The 21,410-nt window shown below is 40.6% G+C and overlaps 1 protein-coding gene across 4 annotated transcripts in view; it reads right to left on the minus strand.

Moving 5' to 3' along the window:
• The window catches only part of kcnq1.2 (potassium voltage-gated channel, KQT-like subfamily, member 1.2), a 178,629-nt gene that overhangs the window by 47,791 nt on the left and 109,428 nt on the right, over positions 1-21,410 (minus strand). For 2 of the 4 annotated variants that reach the window (XM_029282868.2, XM_065957002.1), the window contains 5 exons: positions 21,251-21,326; positions 20,211-20,305; positions 17,130-17,170; positions 15,182-15,243; positions 7,603-8,451 (listed from right to left, as the gene is read on the minus strand). In XM_029282868.2, the coding sequence (XP_029138701.2) occupies positions 8,227-8,451; positions 15,182-15,243; positions 17,130-17,170; positions 20,211-20,305; positions 21,251-21,326 (499 nt within the window). In that variant the 3' untranslated portion in view covers positions 7,603-8,226. Of the gene's footprint in view, positions 1-7,602; positions 8,452-15,181; positions 15,244-17,129; positions 17,171-20,210; positions 20,306-21,250; positions 21,327-21,410 lie in introns of those variants that run through there. The other 2 variants (XM_065957003.1, XM_065957004.1) reach the window with 1 other exon arrangement.

Consider the following 21,410-nt stretch of genomic DNA (forward strand, 5'->3'; position numbering starts at 1 on the left):
CTGACTAAGACCTTAGTTGCGTGAGAGTTAAGAAGAGATTGTTTTGATATTTTGGCAGCCATCTGCCACAGTGTGCTGTCAAAGCAGTGACAGCACAGTGGGAACGGCTGCTGGGACAGACGACAGACATGGACACACAGGGAGGGGCTACCATGACACGCACGCGCACACACACACACACACACACACACACACACACACACACACACACACACACACACAGCACCTGCATTCCCACAGTAGTCCGAGTCAACAGTCAAAGCCCACCCCCCTCCTGGACTCTATCAGAGAGAGAAAGGGGGGTGGGGTAGATTTAGGTAGGGGAAGGAAACCCTCAGAGAGACAGGAGAGAGAAGGGAATGATTTAAGTCCTTCTTCATGACTGAGGAGAGCAGAAACGAGCCGGGAGTAGCGGTGGGAGTAGCAGGAGCGAGGAGTGGGTTATTGGATGGGGGGAGGAGGGGTCAGAGGGAAAAAAAAGGGAGGAGAGCGATCCAGCTGAGGCAGCAGATCTTCCGCAGAGGCTCAGAGCCAATGTCAAGGTGCTGAGTGAGCTGCACAGGGAGCTCACAACACACACAGAGGCTTTCCTCCAGATCTGAAGTCCAAAATAGACACACGCACAAACATACAACCTTCCTGCAAAATCCTGTAGTGACCACATGCAAACAAACACATACACTTCTTTTTGCTTTCCTCTTCACTTCATTCTCTTTCTTTGCACAATAACCTGTCAGCTTAGACAAACCAACTGGACAAGACTCACTGTTTGACAGACGGCAGGAACGTCCTCCATTGTGCTCTAATTACCCGGCCTGCTGAGATGAACTTAGACCCCCAGACTCAGGCTCTATACGGCTGGCCGTGAACACTAGTGGAGACGACACTGACCTTTGGTTCACTTAATACCACCAGCCCCCTAGTGCCCCCTGGGGGTTGGGACCCCCACTTTGAAAAACTAACACTTAGCCTACTACTTCTACTACTAATATTGTTATTGGCACCGTTATTAAGTCTTACGTTTTTGTTGTTAAACTTTTAACTGTCTGTGCATCACCATGTCTGCTTTGTTTGGCAGTTTGTTTCCATCTCTCTATTTTTCTGTCTCTACCTCCATCCTTCTTTCTCAACCCGGCTGGTCACAGCAGATGGCTGTCCCCCAACAGGTCTTGTTCTGCTCCTGGTTTATATCTGATAATAAGGAGGTGCTAAGTGCGTGTTCAGTGTTGGTTCCCTCTAACAGGGGTGGATCCAGATTTTTCTTCGGGTTGGTGGCTCAACACCAATGAAAACCGTTTATTGACCCTGTCTGTCTCCACAGATCAAATCTACCTAATCTGATAACATTAATGTATTGAGAGATATTAAATGATATTAAAAAATACAAAGAGGTAACACATCAACCTTTTGAGCTAAATTTTGAAGGACTCAAAAAGACAAGTTATTAGTTGTTAGTTAGTAAATACAGCTACTTGATCCCACTCTGTCTGTCCAGCATCCATGAGAACATAAAAAAAAGAGCAACATATGATCTCTTTCTGACTTTGCTTTAGTCTTTTCTATGGACTCATCTTCCTGTGGGTATGTCCCAGTCAGCTTGCCCTTGGGTTTAGTTCTTGTCTCTGTCTGAGGTTCACTGAAACCCTTTATCAGCTCTGCTTATCATGCCGACTTCAGCTCAGACTCTCCCGACCTTCCTCCTCCTCCTTCTCTTCCTCAGCAGTATGTCACAGAGGAGGAAAAGAAATCTCTCGTCTTATGTCTGTTTCTCACTCTATATTTGTCTGGCTCTCTCTCTCTCTGTCTCACATCTACAGTAAGTACATCTGAAAAGAGAGTCAACAGTATTAAACTGATGTAGCTGATATTAATATTTGTCACCTTGTTCTATGTTGAAGTAAGTTTGTTAATGTTGTCATTTAGTTGCTTGTCTCTCACTAACAATCTGTCCCCTTCTGTCAATCCTAAGCAAAGTTCTGTTTGATGATCACGTCAGACTTTCCTGTGATGTGAGGTGTGTTAAGAGTGAGCCGATCTGCATGGACGGACGTCAGGGAGGCCCCCGTTTCAGATCGTAAAATAGAAAACATTCTCAATATTTATGATCTGATCTGCTTTTGTGTTGGCTGAACCCAGAGGGCAGCCGAGTGTGCGCGGCTGCCACATGAACAAAACGATAACCAATTAGAAAGCAAGCTTTTACTCACCACTGTAACATGAACAGCCCATCTCCTCGTCTTTACCTTTTTTGTAAGGCTTCCAGTTTTGAGAGTCAGGACTCTAGTACAAACTTAGTTGGTAAATGGAATCTGTTAGTGTGCAGGGTGCAGATTCTGTCATATCGTTGCTCTCCATACACAACAGGAACAAATGGTTAGATCTCTGCGTATTTCTTGTCATGCGCAGAGGTCACTCATATTTTCAAAATCTGGTAAGATTTCAAGATTTCAAGAAGCAGAGTGGAATTTTCTGGCACAACTGCACCAACTACCAAGGTGCATGAAGAGTGAAAGGTGAGGTCAAAAAGCTCCAGCAACACTTGCAGTATGAAGACTGACTCTATTAACTTATTAGAACGATGCATTTCGGCATGTGGCCTTCATCAGGGTCATCCAGATTTCAAGATTTCTCATAGTGTCGACCAGGAATATTTTGACTAAATTGAACATTTTAACATCAGCAATGGATCACTTGTTGACCTAAAACTTAAACAGTCGCTTTTCTTTTGACAAACTCAGAGTTGCAGTTCTACTCGTTGTTTTTGGATCATAGCATCTTTTTTAGAAGCAAGCAGCTGTTTCTGGTGAAAAGAAATTCCACAAAACCCAGGCAAAAAACAGTTTGTAACTTTGTAACATGTTTATGTTGTAAAAATGAATGCCAATGTTGCCCATATCTGCAGTATTAGTTAATATAAATCAAAATAAAACATCTTCATAGGTTGATAATATGTCAATAAACCGTCTTTCTGCTGCTCCCAAGCGGCCAAAAAGTGTTGAATGTGGGTTTAGAGTTGTGATTCCATCATCAGCAGTCTATTCATAGAGCTGTGTTTACATCCTCAGCTTCATCTAAAAAAAGGACCACCTATAGTTAAATCATTGTCAATTATGTCCCTTATAAAACAAACAGAAAAGCACGGAAGTGTAGCAGTGAATGTGTTTGTTTATGTCATGTGTTCCCATATGACTATTTCTGTTTATATTGAGCAATGCTTACACAATACTTGTTTTCTGACTACCCTGCTGTCTCCATTCAAAACAATCAATGCAGGGTTTTTTTTCTTTGTACCTGTGAATGTTGTTGCTTTTGTTCCCACTTGGCCCATATTGATTCCTGGAAGGAAAGTCCTTAGCAGTAAAATGGGCAGCGTGTCATAGGCAGAAATTCTACACTTGCAGAACAAAAGAGCTTATCTGTCTCACTGTGAACCAGCTATGTCCAGCAATAACACTCCTGAACCACTGCAGACAATAGAAGTGACTCCTTGAACTTCTTGTACTTTTACTCAGTGAGATCCTTACCTCTACTGAATGAGACAGGATGTGGCTTATGATATGTCTTTCCCACTATATCTACATCATTAAGACAGGATGAACTGCTCCAGACTTTATATGACAGTCAAAAATTCTGAGTGTTGTAAATATGCAGTTCCCATTGATGGCCCCATTGACTGATTTGGCCACAAGTAACAGCTTCCTGATTCCCTCCATTGTACCACTTGAGACTGTGCAAGGCCTGTATCCTGTGTGGACTACAAAGTTAATTGCACACAATTGAAAGGTATGACGCTTTAATTGTTTTTCTGGGAAACACAGGACCCAGAGGTATAGAAAAACACCCCCATTATACTCCTGTAAAATCATTAGTCATTAACCGAAGAAAATAACTCACTATGGAATATAGACAGGTTTGTTAAGTGTTTTGCAGAAACCCCGATGTCGTTAGAGCAAAGTGGGGCAGACAGCAGACTGGGCATATAGAGTGGAAGGAGCAACTCAGGCAAACACACGTACACACATATCATGGTTTACTATCGACACTGGCAAGCCTTATGTTGCTTGAGGGATGTGTCTGGGCATGGAGCACCATAGGGCCAATGTCTGAACCACAAGTGGCCCAGTCAACTCTTTACACAGTCATAAACACGCCAGCATTAGTAACAGTAAGTTAAAATAATTCCATGAACCAGGGTGCGAGTCTGCTATGGCACAACACCCGGCCACGATGATAAATTGCTCCTTGTTTCAATTTGAATCCACTGCTGTAGGATGGCAAGGGGAGAGTTGGTCGACCGGAAAATCACAGCAAGTAAGTAAGAAATGTGATATTTTATGTCTTATATTAGTGATCCCCATAATTTTCTTCTAGTGCAACTCACAAGGTTTAGTGGTTGTTGTTGATGTTTTAGTAAAAGGTCTCTAACTCTATAGGATGCCACTATGAAATTTGTTAAAGATATGAATGGGCCCAAGTAGTTCAACTCTGATTACCTTGGTGACCTAAACAAATGTTGCAGATATTTTTGTCAATGATATTCAACATTATGACATTGACATCAGACTCAGCATGACTTTGTCACTGAAACATGCTAACATACAACAGTTAGATGGTAAACAAAGCGAGTAAACATGAGCATATTTGCATATTGAGATAAATACGAGTCAAGAATCTACAACTAGCACTGCAACCACACTTTGTATTTGTAATGCCTGCTTCCCCTTCACCACTTTCAGGGTGAGGCCTTTGGGGTTTTTGTTCTTTTAGAACAGTCCCCTAAAAATCAAGATAATTAATAGAGATTAGGAGTTGTGTATTGGTACAGTTGGGTTTAGCTCTATTTGTTAGTCACAACTGCTAGTTCTGAAGTTAGGTTTGATACCAAAATTATAGTTTTTTATTTTTACTATGAGGAGTATTTCCACATCTTGTAACTGTAGGCTTTACTTTTTGAGGAAACTTTTTCTATTTGAAAAAACACATTTCTCTACACATCAGTGTTAACATAATATACGCAATCCTATTTACAAGTCTATGCATGAAAGTTGTGATCTCAATCAAGGAGATATTCTGGGGAAAAGAAGTGAACTAGACTATGAATCAGACAATTTCTACTGATAATTTGTGTTACCATATAGGGGTATTGCTGTCTGGGGTCTGAGCCCATAGTATAGCAGAGTCTTCGGCATCTAGAACACGAGAAGTAGACGTGCCCGAGAGAAGGTTTGGCATGATGGGAAACTAGCCAAACTACAGGAGGAATAGCTGGCAGGAATTCATTTTTTTCCATTATTTAGTTAAATTATTGTTTAGTGTAGTACAGCTTTTATTTACAGATTGTGGGTACATATTGTTTAGATAGATTTTTTGGCTTCTATTCCTTTAGTTGGAGAGGACAGTGGGTAGAGTCAGAACTTAGGGAGGGAGAACGGGGAATGGCATTCGGGAAAGGAGCTGCAGATCGGACTCAAATGCGGGCCGCTTGCTTGGAGAACTGTAACCTCCTTACACAGGGCACGACCTAAACACTAGGCCATCAGCACCCCACGGGTAGATATTGGTTTAATAGCTGCGATACACATCTCCGTAAAACACACACACAGGTATACATGTAGTAGTAAACCTATGCACATATACCCCATTACACGTTCCCCAGGTACCAGCTTGACTTAATAGCGATGACATTTACACTCCTGGTCTCTGGAGTCATTTACACAGCTTGGCATTATTCGCAGCTGGTTTACTGTTCCATGCAGTATAGACTGATTTAATAGCACTCAACAGTAGGGTGGCACCAGGGCTACTTAGCACTGTGCATTAGTGAGACTACAGGTCCCAATAAAACACAGACCCCTGTTTCATGAACTGTACGCTGACCCCTTCATAACCTTCTTAAACAAGCGCACACCTCCCTGCTGATAATGAACTGGTCCAAGTCGGAGTATATTAGTGGTAAGGTCCAACCCAAAGTAGAGGGGGGCGTTCAGCCAAGACAATAAAATAAATGTGCAAAAAATATATCCCAGGGCTCTGTGAAAACGTGGGCAATTAAAATGGAAATGTAGCATGGGTATTTACAGCCAGTGAGCAAGCCCACGGTTGGTGCTAGAAAGAGGGAGACTTGGGGAGAGAGTTGATGAGAGACAGTGGCAGTTTTGGACATGATTTAGATGCTGTGAGTGAGACTGCAGACCTATAATCCTGAAGGCACATAACCAGACAGAAAGGAGAAGAAGAAGAAGGAGCAAGCTCAGCAGGCCAAGGAGCAGAGAGTGAGAGGGAAAGAGTGATAGAGAGACACAACGGGCAGAGACTAAGAGAGATAGAAAGCGAGAGAGACTGCGAGAGCCAGACATGCAGGCAGACTGTCCGTCTCTGGTTTGTGGGAATGCGGTAAAGACACAGTAGTAGGCAGGGTCTGAAATTAGAGAGTGGCGCTAAGAGAAAGGAGCCAGAGCCAAAGGCCGTCTGGGAGCTGCCAGGGGCTGCATCCCCAGCGCACTGCCCAAACATGATTTACTGCTGGACTGCACTACAAACAGCACACCGCTCCTGCTGCGCTATCTTACTCACAGCAGCACTCCACTTGTTGCATGCTATCGAGTTCACAACGCTGTAAAGATACCACATCAACGGTGGGAAGTGACGACGTGAGAAAAAACAGTTCAGCCCGGTGCAGTGCAGGGTGGTGCAGCGAGTCAAAGGAGAGGCTGCTGGGTCAGGAGTTAAAATGAAAATAGCTAAAAAAAACAAAACAGTTTGTGCTAAAAACCCATAAAGGGTGTGTTGCTGTTGGTTTACAGTGTTTGCTTGAAGGTTTATCAGAAGGCACATCTCTGCAGAGACATGAATAATCTTATGAGAATGTACAACACAGCTTCAAACGGTTATCAAAGTTAAAAAGTGTCATTCTTCCCCTTTGCCTGTTCAAATTATACAGAAGAAAAAACTTTCCCATCTGGATTTGTCATATATTGAATATCATTGTGCTCAGTGAAATCACAGAGGCTGCATTTTGATCGCAAATTTGAAACAAAACGTAATGCTGATATCGATCATAGCTTCTCCAGAGGCAGATGTAGTGGTTCTCAAAGTGGGGCCGGGAGACCCCTGGAGTCATGGACAAGATTGCACCAGGATCTTTACAATTTCATTTTACTTCAATTGTACAGATCTGTAACAAAATGACACAATGTATGATAAATGTGTTCATGAGTTTCATTAACATCCTGTTATACAACATCTTAAAGGTCCTGTAGGGAACTTTGATGTGTTGATTTTGGCGCCCCCTGTGGTCAAAGCAGTTCATCTTATCTCGTTGCTGAGTTTTGTCCTGTACATGTGTAATAATACAAGTATTATTTTCTGATGAAAGATCTCCTTCTTATTTATTTTATCTGTGAATCTTTCCTGATAAAAATGTGAACAAAGACTTTTTTTCTGCAGCAGGCTGTTACTGACATCAGCTGACACCTACCCAGTGGCAGCGCTTAAAGACATTAAAAAGACATTAAAAATGACTCTGTAGTAATAGAATAGAATAGAATAGAATAGAATATAACTTTATTTGTCCACAAAGTGGAAAATTGTCTTCGGCTTCACAAGAATAAGACAGATGACAAACAACACAACATTCAAGCACAGCAGGAAACCAGGAGAGTGCCTGTAGTCCTCGACAACATCACAGTCAGCATGGTTCTTGAATTTAAAATAATAATTTAGTATAGTAATAAGCCAGAGTTTTAATACATTTCATAAAGTTATAGGTTTAAAAACAGTAATTTCATAAAACAATGTGCAGTTAGAGTTGGGGGAGGGGGGGGGTCATTTTCTCCTTTATGATCAATCTTGTTGCTGATTGTCTTGGTTACTTTTGTTGGTCACACAGATCCATTAGTATTCATTTCAATCGGTTTCATCACCAGCTAAAAATGCCAGACAGGAGCTTTGAATCAAAAATCCTATCAGAAGCAGCACACTGTGTTAAAGTCTGTGCTCTAATTTGTCTCTTGTGGTAAATTGAGAACCATTGCTCCTTTGGCCTCCTTGTCCAGAAAGAGAGAACATTTGCCTAAAAGGATAAATTAAAATGTTCCTTCAGTACCATCTTGCACTGAAATCAAACCGCAACTCAAGCGTGTACAGATTTACATCTTTTATTCCCCTTCCAGAAACATTCACTGGAGGTGAAAAGACATTTGTGAAGAATTGGATTAAGAGATTTAATCAGAAGGAACTGCTAGGACAAGTCCAGACATGCACAGGGATTCTGTTTGTGCTGGTTTTGTGCTTGTCTGCAGCACAGGGCAGTAAAAAAAAAAAGTGTTCGGCCACTGCAGTGAAGCTGTGTGTTCCAGGATTTGCGTGTGTGCGTTTGTATGCGTGCAAGCGCTTCCTTTTCCTCTCTTTGTTTAGCCCGGCCTGGTCAGTTCGGCTCCCCTGCTGAGCACACTGTGGGCAAATACACACATATATCAAAACACAGCACAACAACAGACATGGTGCTCTCAGGGCAGAGAGGGGGCTGAATGCAAGCACAGGGGAGGGTAGAGGAAAACAGACGTGTGTCCATTTTGGATTTGCTAATATGAAAATGAAAAATAATGAAATTTGTGTCAAATTGTAATTTTTTCCCAAAAAGTTATGAGGAATATTTAAGTCTGATAGCTTACACAACCAATGGTAACAGTTACAATTTGACCAAAATAAATATGAACACAACACAAATATTGATCACTTCACACACACAAAAGGATGAACCAATGAGTGAAAGAACCTCATTATTCTGTTTTTTTGCATCTTGAATTGATTTTAAAAAGTGATCACTAACAAGCCCATTCAAAAGACATGATTGTGTTGTTTACGACTGAAACACAAATTCCCTTATTATTCCCCTTCCCAAATATATTTCAAAAGACGACTGCTGCAACTGAAAATCCTCTCAATCTTTCACGTGAACCTAAACAGGCTGAATAGCAACACCTTTCTCTCAGTGAACTTCAGTGAACTTTAAAGCATAATTTAAAGTCCAAAGAATGAAAACGTCTCTTTAAAAAAGCTTTAATATCTCTGAATGTGGTCTGCAACATGCTGTGAGTTTTATTACAGTATTACTGGATTTCATTTGAGAATAAATACTTTGTTGCGTTTGATTTCTTCTTTGGTGATCGTAAAATTTAAGAATTTTAAGAACACCCCGGGGACTTTAAAGGAATTACACTCAAAGTTTCTGTTGATGTGGGTTTAGCTTGTTGTTGGTGTCCAAAATTGAGGAAAAAGATGATTGGATGTGACTTCTCACACATTGCAAATCCTTAAAAGGTTTACGGTGTGAAATGTTGTTCCTCTGGCGCTTAAGCCACAGTACCTTCTTGTTTTAAAGGTAATGACCTTGTTCCTGTTGCTGCACAGATAAGATAAACTCAATTACACAACATGTGTATCACCACTTGTATTTTTGTATAATGTATACATTTATTTATGCCGTCTTATGTATAAATATGTATGTGTATGAGCATGTGTGTTTACCAGGCTCTCATCTCCAAAGCGCCCCCCACCCACCCACTGAGTCTGGATTGTAAGCAGTCTAAACACACACATCCATGCACACACACTTACTCCTTGCCCCCCTCAAAGCCGTGCTTTTAAAGCTGAGGGGCCCTAAATGCCTTACAGATGGACTCCTAACAAACACAACACTCTGTCCCGGCCCTCAAGTATTCCCAGTATTTGGCCTTGCAGTAATTTACAGCATACTTACCTAATTGAGATGCTATTACAGTCGAGGCCTGCAGTCTTGTGCTAATGCACATGATATAAGCCTGACATACATGGAGCGCTATATTTGCCTTAATACAGCCGAGTGAAGTTAACCACAGAGTGAGTGTGATCTATGGTCCATGTAGTGTACTTAAAGCAACACAAATAATGATGTGTTGAGCAGAGACATGTCTGGGCAGGTCTGCGGGGCACATTAGAGGGTATTTTCCTTAGACACTGCTGATGGTTTTAGACCCTCTAGGGATTCATGCAGTTTCCTAATATATGGCTGAAAACCAGTCTGATGACTAAATTATGATTGAATACAAACTGAACGTGAAACCAAAAGGTGAATTATTGTCGCCTTGCTGCTGGATGATGAGGACACACTGTAAACAGTATTTTTGGTTAATGCTGTCTTTTAAAGTGAGCTCATCTCTAGATGACTTTCTTAAAATCTTTGATCTAACAGTTAATTTAAATCAGTGAATAATAGTCAGACTTAAATCAGAATTAAACCTTAACTTAATTTCAATCAAAATTCTAACAGAATTTAGACAAAGAAAATGTATTTAGACTTTTCTTGTTTTCATGTTTTTTAGAAATGATAAATTATGACTCAACCCTGTACGGCCTGAACCATCCAATATATATATATATTTAGAAAAACCTTCTAAAAAATGTAATCCAGGAATTGAGAAGTTTTGTTTTGTATCATTGGCGATACATCAGGCATATATTTTCTCAACATGCTGATAAAAAATAAAACATACACAGTGTATTTTATTTGTATTTTGGACTCTTTCCTTTTCATTTTGTCTCTTGATGACTTTTTGACTCTTTTACTTCTTGTTTACATCTTTGGTTCAGTACTTATTTATTTACTGTTTACAAATGTGCAAAGGAAATTTAAACATTTCCAAATGGATCCGATTTTGGTGACATTAATATAGAAAAGAAAGAAAGTGGCAGGTGACCCGTACAAACATCAAACTACTCATACCTTACAGCAAAGTGCATATAAAAAACACATATCATTTATATATATATATTGAGGTTTCAGTAACAATTTAATGTTTTTCTTTGTCTTTTTCAAAATTGGCAAAAATATTCATGAGAAATGACATTAGTGTGACTGATTGACTTTCATTATTTTTGAAGTGTCGTAAAGTCTCATTAGGCTTTCTGTTCCCTGGTCAATGATTTGTGCACCACATTAAAACAGATTTTAAAGGAAACCAAATGATCTCACTCTAAAATAAATGTTTTCTAATATCTGTGTGTGTACACTGTTGCAAAACGCTATTCTAAATAAAAATTGTTATTAATTTACCACAACAGATCCTCAAATGTTATAAAATTACAAAAGAAGTTCAAACCTTTTTCATTTTAGAGTTTTCCCAACTTTAAAAATCTAAACAAAAAGTAAAACCAAAGAATATATTTTTCTACATAATTAAAGGCCCCTGCTTCTTTCAGATCTACTTTCAGTATGAAAGTTGCTGGTTTGGTCCGGGCTGCACAACACTTCATAATAGTGTTAAAACTTTAAAACTCAAAAGGATCAAACCAAAAAAAGCACAAATCTGTCCAACAGGCTAACATTTAAAGACTATGTGAAAGCATATTGTAGATTCTTTCACTTTCCTATAAAACTTCACCACAAGCGGCAGGGCCGATTTCACCACGAAGCAACACAGAGAGCTCCTTCCTTAAAGGCCACGCTGAGGCGCACACACACACTGGCCACTGTTTGAGCTTGTCGTTTGGGTATTTTTCATCGAGTGTGTCTGACAGAAAGATAACACACTGTCAAAGAGGGCCATCCGTCTTCGTTTCGACGTCGCTCCTGGAGAATTCAAACTTGAGAGCGTGGGGTTAGACACATCGGTGATTAATCAACTCCGTGCTCATGTGTGTTTGAGTGTGTAGCTATCTGTGTCTTTGTCTGTGCGCGATAAATCACTGACTAACCCTGTACAGGACACACAATGGCCGAGCCCCCTTTAGACACACTGAAGATAAATCCATCCACAAGTGATGTGCTGACAAAAGTAGGACAACTAAATGATTCGATCTGACTGAGAGACGTGCATACAGCTCAGTCGGAGGGGTCCACGTCTGGTTGTTTTACAGGGGAAAGGGGAGCAGTAAGTGGGAATTTGTCAAAAAAAATGTTACTGGATTCCACCCAAAGAGTGAGTATTGAGAAAGGCATGGGAACACACTGTTGAGCACACACAAACCCACACAGGCATCACATGTTGATGAATAAATCCTCAGGGCTGTTGGGAAAGATCTCATTCAGAGGTGATTCAACTGCGACACTGGGGCTCTTTCTCTGTGTGTGATTAGGTTTACTATTACGGGTTAAAGGTGACGCAACCTCCGCAGTTCTACAGCGTTATGAAACGCACGCAGTGATGCGAGACAAACAAAAGTGACAGGGCTGGGGATTCTGTTGCAAACAACTCACTACTGCACAAACTCAAGTCAAGGGCGCTCCGTCTGAAAGCACAACAAACTTGATTCATTGTGTATTTTATCGCATGATACATCTCCAGTTAGCTACAAATATTGTGGTGGGGTTTCATTTAGCGTGAGTGTTGTGTTTGGATGGAGACAATGTTGCTGTTGCGTTACAGGTTTCATGTTTTTAAAGTTGTCTCAACGGGGAAGAGAATCAGAATTTTAAATCTTACAGCAAATATCGCTTTAATATACTATATTACATTATACTAAATAACAATTTCCATTCATTCCAGAAACATTTCACATTTCATTCACATTAATTGACAGTATCGTTGGAGTGCGACTTGAAGATCCTTCTATAAACCGGCCTCTTCACACAGATCTGACCTGAGAAATCGACCATGTGAGTCGATGACTTGTCAAAATAAAGGGTTGATTAAATTCAAAAATAAACTTCCTCTCAGTTTGTATTACCACTTGAGGGTTGAGTGCCATCCCAAAATCACTTAGCAGGGGGTGTGAGTCGGTCATAAAACCCTCCAAGATGCTGACTCACCAACCAGGTGCAATGATGCGCTGCTACAATGTTCAAGTGTTACGAGTTCATTCAGCATACACTTCTTTCCCAAAGCGACACACTGTACAAGCGAGAGAAAGAACAAGAAAAGCAGCAATCGAGAAAGAAGATTATTATAATGCTTTTTAAAAATGTAATTTCATCAGCTTTATCATGGTGTTGGTTATGAAAGATGCTCCACATGGTAAGAACATAATGCTCAATCTAAGACCTACATTTGATATTGTGATACATCTTAACTGATCTAGTGTGTGCGTGTGTTACTTTGGTTGTGAAAAGTTGTATCATTACAAGTGCTGTTGTCCAAAGAGCGGCTGTGGCTCAGTTGGTTAGGAATGGTCGGGGGTTCGATCTCGAGCTCCTGCAGCTACATGTCCAATGTGTCCTTGGGCAAGACACTTAACCTCAAGTTGCTCCGTCAGCGACATTTGAATGCATATGAATGGGATTAATTACTTCTGATGGTCACTTTACATAGAAACCTCTACCTTCAGTGTATAAATGGGTAGGTGTGACCTGCGGTGTAAAAGCTCTTTGAGTAGTCAGAAGACTGCAAGCTCAAGTCCATTTACCATTTACCAGAAACATGAGAGTGAAATATGAAATGGTTTCAATGAAAAACAAACAAGACAACAGAAAGAAATGCCACCTTCGAAGCTTCAACAGTAACTTTTTTTCTCCTCTTCTATGGAGTGAATTTAAGATTTGTGCCTCTTCACTGTCCAAAATGTTAATCAATGTAGCCTATAGGCCAATCTGTGATTAAACCATGGATATCAAAAGCTATGACAGTTTCTGTTTCCATTAGAGAATGGAAAGTCCATCTTGAATGTTGTTGCTCTTTTGTTTTCTCTACAGTGTGCAGTGTTATGAAGGGAGCTTCATTCAGCCTTGAGTGTGTCTACAAACAGAGTGTGTGAAGACAATTCTGTGGAGGAGCTGGGAATGTCCCAAGTTTCAGAGGTCGACAGGTTCATCCACCTGCAGCCTGAGGGAAAAAGGAGTCCATACCCCCTCCCCCGCCCCCCCCCCACCCCTCCCTCCCCCTTCTTGCTCCGCTTCCACCAACAGGTGTGCCTGCCCGTCTGAATCATCAAAAACAAGAAATTCACACGACCAGAAATGAGACAGGGGAAGTGGGCGGGTGCCAAGGAGAGGAAAATAGTCATTATGAGGGATGGTTGGCTCTGGGAAAGGACACTTGGTGCAGCAATGTGTTCAATGCATACAAATGATTATAGGGACAGTGATTGGTCCCACATTGTTCTCGAGGTAGGCTGCATCAGTGAGGTTAAACTGATTTGTTCCACAATTATTCACCTCTCAGTCTTATTCATCTGTCGGGTTAAGGCAGATTAGAAAAGAAAGGGGGAAAAGAGAGAAAAAAGGCAGAGAAGACATGAAAGACTTAAAAGAGAGAAATAGAGTGGCAGGTAAGGGGGGCACTTCTCAATGCAGGTTTATGTTTTCAATCAGATTGCGATCATGCAGCCGAGGGGCAAATGGGCCGTAACTCAATCTCAGAGGGAGGTCTTCAGACTCAGAGCGTGTACTCTGGTTCAAGATCATTACTCTTCAATACATATCAAAGCAGTTTGAGAACAGCAAACGCTTGCAGACATCAGGGAACTTCTAAAAAACCAAGAACTGATGCAGCGACACACAAAACAAACCAACAACAAACAAATCTCCTATGCTACTACCTGCAGACAGTCAGACTCATTCACATACCAGTCAAACTGGTCCAACAAATCCCCTGAGGGATGATGTCTATCCTGGCATCATGGCGGCATCAGGGCTGGCAGCACGCTGGCATCGCTGTGTGTTCTTTCCTCTTTGACTGATGACACGCCTAGTTACACCCGTGGGCTTCAAAAAACACAGCTGTTGCCTTTTGGCTCGGACTCAGTATATTAACAATTTTCTCTTTAGCCTTGCTTATGGAAACATAAACATCCAAAAAAGTGTCACCAACCAAACAAGCTGTGATGACGGGAAAAATAAGGGCTGGCATGGAAAATCATCAAAATGAATGGAAGTTAGAAAAAAACTTTTTTTAAAAGCGCAGCAAAAACACATGCCTGACTGGATGCTGATAAATGGAGGGCAGGGAACGCAGGTGTATGTTTTACGTAGGTACAGATGAACCGATCCCAGCCACAACAAGCTCATATCGAAGAGTCCACCAAACGCACACATCTGATATCAGAGACGCAAGTAGACAGAGTCACAAAAGGACTGCAGACACACACAGATAGTGCTGCTTTAAATACCAGGACTAATCTAATCACTGCATCTCACTTACACTTACACACACACACACACACACACACACACACAAGCACAAGCAGTGAGAGGTAGAAGTGTGCCTACCTTATCTTCAAGCCTGATCAGCCGTGCACCGATGGTTGGGTATTCTTTATCTTCCCCTTTTCCTGGAAACAGACAAAGAGAAAAAAAAGGTTGGGGTTTTAAGTGCATGGACACTAAAACAGATGCAGAAAAGTGCATTTAGTCACACTCAGATAATTGAAGATATACTCACGCACACATTATATTTTTCTTTAGCAGTTATTGCCTGAAGGGTCACAGCTCTTAATGAAAGCATGCTTTAGTTCCTTTTTTGCAGGTTTTACTTTAATATTACAATAAATTAATGTCAGAAACAGTTATGTTCCCTTCAAAGACATCAAACTGCACCCTTAATGTTCAAAGTTTATTTACTGAATCCCTGAATATGGTTTAGCGGCACATTATTTTCTTCAACATCGTTTCAACCAAGTGGTTCAGTTCAATTTGGTACGGCACAGATTTACAGTAATGGCGTTTCCACAGCCAAAAGTCGGGAACTGTATCAAAACAATCTATCCATACCGTCCTACTTTTTTTGCTACCCTTCTGCTGCCAAGCGTACCGATCCGACCCTAAAAGGTGAGGGTTAGACATGCTAAAAGAATCGTCACTTCCCATGCGACAGTGTTAGAGAAACGCTTTCTAAAGTTTCAAACCTCAACTACAGTCGTTATTTTGTATACAGTATAGTTGCATGATTCAGAGTGTGTCTATAACTTTTCATTCATTGTGTTTTTTTGTGTTGATGTGAGTGTGAATTGGGTGTGCTGTAGCTTTGGAGAGTATGCAAAATTGAAAAGTACAGAGCTCTGAAAGCTGTTTACTCAATGCAGGGGCTTGTCCAAATGAACCGTGTCATAGTAGACAGGATGGGCCTAAAAGATGTTTACTATAACAGCTTGGAGCTGGAGCAAAAGAAAAGAGGAGAGGGGAAGGCAAGGAAATGAGCAGAAATCATGGTAGTGGAGGTTCTGGCAATGGAAACTGAAGTGGAGAATCTTTTGATTGATATATAAATACAATACAGGCCACAAAATTATAATGATAAAGTTTTCAACTCTTTCAAAATCATAAAATGACTACTTAACTTTTATGTCTTACAGTTGTTAAACTAGAAGGATCCTGATAATGTGGTCTTTTATGTTCATGTTAGCCCATTTGTTGTTGGTTACATAGACACTTTTTGTTGTTGTTTGTTGCTCGATAAATTAGTATCACTGATTAACTTATATACTTATCACCAGCCAACACAGTTTTCTGATGAAATTAAAGCTTTGTAAGCTGTTGCCAGGAGCCCCCTCCCCCCACTGATTATTCTATATCATTAGTTTGTATTTTAGTTACGGGGCTTCTTATTTTTAATTACTGAATCCAGGTAGTGGGAGGATATATTTAGGCATTTTTTTACCAAGCCATACAGCTGTTATTGGTATAAAAAATAATCAAATTCATCAGGAGATCAGCTGCTTATGAGCATGAAAGTAGAATTCCACTTTTTCTATTCTAATGCTCGTTGTTAGTCATGCTTCACATCAGCAGCCGAACTTTGTGAACTATATGATCAATTCCAACATTAGATGAGTACAGCTTTCAATTTTACATCAAATCACACAAATCAATCAAACCTCACTGATTTCAATATATTAGCTCATTAATCTGTAAATATCTGACTCTGATGTTCTCCAAAGTGTCATTAAAATGAAATGAAATGTAAAACCAAATAATAACAGGATCCATACATTCATATCCACATAAACAAGCAAACACATGGTGCCCAAAGTAACATCTTTACAAGTCAGAAAACACACAGAAACGCCCCCTAATCTAAACTTTGACAAAACAGGGTCCTCTCTGGCTCTCATATTTAGTCTGGCACAGCTTGTATATGTGTGAGGTGTAAACACAAAGAGCCAGTGAGGAGTGATGTCTGTCTATCATATGGAGACTGTTGTGTTTGCTGTGTGTTTACCTGGAAGAAACATTCCTGGCTTCCCCAGCGTGCCGTCAAGCCTGGAAGGAGAGAGAAATACTTAAAAAACACTGTGCAGATACAGAGGAGATGTATTAACAGAATAACAGGTTAAATTGCCAGGCCAATAGGAATTCAAAGAAATCAACCACTCTGTGTAGTATTTATCTGTCACTGATTTCACAGTGGAAAAAAACCTAGATGGATGTTTTAATGGCTGAAAAAATATTTTTCTAACTGAGGTGTCAAATTAAAAAAAACAACTATGTATACTTGTTTTTGTGGACCATTAGTAAGTAATCTAGAAAAGTAGTAAAGAAGGGAAATCACCTCAAAATTCTGGGCTGATTTTCCATCGTAGCAATCACATTTTTTAATATTATTTTAATTATCTAGTTGACTCATTATAGGTGCTTCTGATGCAGTGCAGTGTCTTTATCTTTGGATTTTCTGGTAAAGGGCACATATTATACTCCTTTTCAACAAATTTAAATAAGTCTCAGTGGTCGCCAAAAATGTGTCTGTGTCTGTAGCTTTAAATGCAAATGAGCTGTGTCTGACCTCGCCCTTCTAGAAGGGATTTCTTTTTTTTGCACCATGCCCAATTATTTACTATGAGAAGGTAGACTCAGAGGGCAGAAAGAAAACCTGGCTGTGGGAGTGTCACCATCCTTGGGGAGGGGTTACTGCCCTTTGTGATGTCATAAAAGGGAAATCTCCAAATGGCCTATTTGAGCACACATTTTCTGAAAAGTGGAGCAGGTAAAAAACTGAGAGGATGGACATTTCTCATAATTGGGTGGTTTGTACACAGACTAAGAGCACATATTAGTGTAAGAAAAACATGGTAAAATCTATTTTGCATAAAAAGTGATCTTTAAAGGTAAGTTTTGTTTTTAGTCTTATTTGGCTTGTACATGATGTAAATACAAAATCTAGAAACATTGAGATTGAGTCTTGAAGCTTTCTTACAGAGTGGGTAGTTAATGGATTACTGTCCATCAAATAATCAAAGATTGATTTACAGATATGCTATGATGCCCTGCTGGTTTGAGAATTTCACAGCACATTACTGTGGTTCAGCTGAATTACTGTGAATTTGTGTTACGAGGTCCAGGTGATAGTTTTACATAACTTTGACGCAATTTGTTACCTAACCGACCTCCTGCATAGGAGAGGGTTTGCAGATTAGACTAAAAAAAAAAAGAAACTCCCCTAAAAATGCAGAAAAAATTGCAGTTTGGTGAGGACTGGACTTCATTACAGGTCAACAAAGCCCAGCACAGTGGAACTAATCAGAGGCTGCTACACTATGTCTCTGCAGGAGGATGATCCCACTGACAGAAACTGCTAGGTGTGAACTACTGACAGCTGAATGAAGACATTTTGCAATGAAGACATCAACTCTTCCTTTTGTCTTCCTGACCCAGTTCAGCCAAGCATGATATCAGCAGAGCAAGACTAACAACAAACGCAAGTGTTCAATGTGACACCTCACAGCAGGCCTGCACGATATGAGAGAAATATGCTTTGAGCTATAACATTGTTTAATACGTTTATAACAATATAGAGTGTGAAGAATACAAAATGAAATAACTATAACAAACAGTTTCTATATCTATCTGCTGTTCTCGTTGTTTTACACTATACCTGTGTTTGCAACATGTTCTCCTGAAACCAAAAGAAATCCCAAAGGCTTTTTTTTTTCATGCCTAAACTGTCACTTCATATGACTGCATCAAAATGCCAGGCAGACATGACAAACCACATATTTTGTCTTTTTTATATTGCGTTAAAATCAGACTTTTAGGATGTGTTTACTGCAAATGCTCATATAATAACAATAACATTTGGGTAAATTACAAAGCTGTGCTTTGCAGCAAGTTTGTGCCATAAGCACTTTAAATTTAATTCTAAAAGTAAGAGTTCTCTTTCTGCAGAATGGCCCATTTCCCATAAAAACATATACTATACTATGACATGGTTTGGCTGAATAGTTGGCTGCAGGCAGGAAGCTAATTCTGACAATTTGAAATCTATTAAATATTTAAAGGAAGTAGTGAGTCTTGAGTTTCAAATATATGGGCCACACAAGGCATCTTTAAGTTCCTCCAGCACCTCCTCTTTTTGCATTCTTTGTACGGGATGGAAATAAAGTAACGTTGGTTCAGCATGTCAATCAAGTGCTCGTAGTTGTAAAGCATAAATCCCTCCACAATAAGTATGTGAGTCTCCTCCTCCTCATTGTCAAACTTTGGGACTATCTCCAGGGTGTAGTTAACGCCACAGGATTTCTCCTGAGAGAGTGACTTTTTGATCCCGTAGATGTCGACTTTAAGCACCAGCATGAAACCAAAACTGCTGTTTGGAAACACTTCTGCTATTCCAAAGCCTCTGTTCTCCTCCAGCGATGCACCTCCAACCCTCCTTCACTCGTGTTCCCATGAAGGAGTCAAGCGCAAGCGGCAGACAAAATTGTCCTTGGCTCGAGCTGCAGTCGCCCGAAGCCTGCATTGGCTAATATAAGTGTTCTTTAGTTAGCTCGTAGCTTTACATTGCATGTTCTGTAAATTGACACGGAACAGCCTTGATCTAAAAACACTTGAGTGTCATTTAAATAAGTAGTGAGTATGTTATTCTTCTTTTCTCTAGTCCTTGACTAAAACAGCTTTTATGCGCAAGGGTAGGAAGCCCTGTCCTGTCCATGTTAACACGGCTCCGACAACAACACAGCCTCGAGCTTCTCACTCATTATTGACAGTAATGACTCAGGGAGACATATATGATATACTTGATTTCTACTGTATTTGTGTAAAATGTTGCACATGCTCCCTAGTCCAGGTTAAGAGGCTAACATCTCATTTTCACAATTAGGGAACTGTAATTGGAACAATTGGTTGTAAAAACATAAAAGATCTGAGCTCAACAGGATCTGTCCTTTAAAATGTGATGTTGTTTTTTTCTGACTAGAACTCCCTCCCCCTCTTTCTTCAACTATGACTTGTCTTACTGCACTACTGACCAAAATGTCAGAGACTGAGATTGAGGAAGAAATAGTGTGAAAAAGGTGAAAGTCAGCACCTCCTCTGCAGCTCCTTGATGCGGACCATCATGTTGAGGTGACCCTGGGAATACTGCTCGATCACGTCTCGCACATCATACGGCTTCCGCGCTTGCTGTTGATCAATGCACACGCACAGGCGTACGCACACACACACACACACACACACACACACACGCACACACGCACACACACACACACACACACACACACACACAGGGACACAAAAGCCATTGTCAACTAGTGCCGCTCCTGCTTGGTCCCCCCCGAAAAAAACAAAAACATCCCCAACCCCCTTGGGTGCAAAGGGTTCATTGTTAACTCATTGTGTGTGTGTGTGTGTAGAAAGCAATCGTGTTAAGGTCCTTTCACAGCTTTGTTTAGTGTGACGTGGATACAAGCAGCGTCAGAAAGAACCCGGTGAACTCTTTAGGGTCTCCTTGGTATACACAGAGTATAGCCTGCACAGCTGACATCACTTAGGCCATAATTGAAAACATGAACAACACTTGGAAACGGTAAGAATATAAGAACCATTCTGCAATAACATATAGCATGAAAACGATAGCCATGTTTTTTTTACTGTTATACTTAATGCACACAATTTTCTAACATAATTCTGCCGACTGCAGTGCTATGTGAGGCCATGTCCTGCTGTGTGTGTGTGTGTGTGTGTGTGTGTGTGTGTGTGTGTGTGTGTGTGTGTGTGTGTGTATTTTAAGTGTGTTTAAGTGCAGTACAGTAAGTGAATTCCTACTGTAGCCCCAGAGACAGGTTAGTAGATTTCCCATGATACTACGCCTGAACTGAAGTGAGCACAAAGAAGACATGCAGGTGCAGGTTGTAGGCATTTACACACAAACACACACATGCACATGGATGGCAGTACTGCAGCTTATATATGCCCTTGGGACCCCCCCCCCCCCCCCCCCCCCTCCCCTCCTTATCCTGTACACAAACACACTTCTTCCACGCTCAATCTGTCTCTCTCTTTATCTTTACATCCCCAAGCTTTTGCCCACGTAGAATTCTGTTTCTGTCTGTATTTGTCTTTGCTCACCTGAAATCTCTTCCTGGCCACAAAGTACTGCATTCTGCGGAGGACTTTCACAGCTGATCTCTGGGCATGGGACAACCTGTGACATACACAAAAAAAGAGAGACAGATTTAATCTGAGAGAAACACAATGATGATAAAGGTCTGCAGATGTTTCCTTGCTG

The sequence above is a fragment of the Labrus bergylta genome, chromosome 7 (assembly GCF_963930695.1).
Source record: "Labrus bergylta chromosome 7, fLabBer1.1, whole genome shotgun sequence".
In the NCBI taxonomy this organism is placed as follows: Eukaryota; Metazoa; Chordata; class Actinopteri; order Labriformes; family Labridae; genus Labrus; species Labrus bergylta.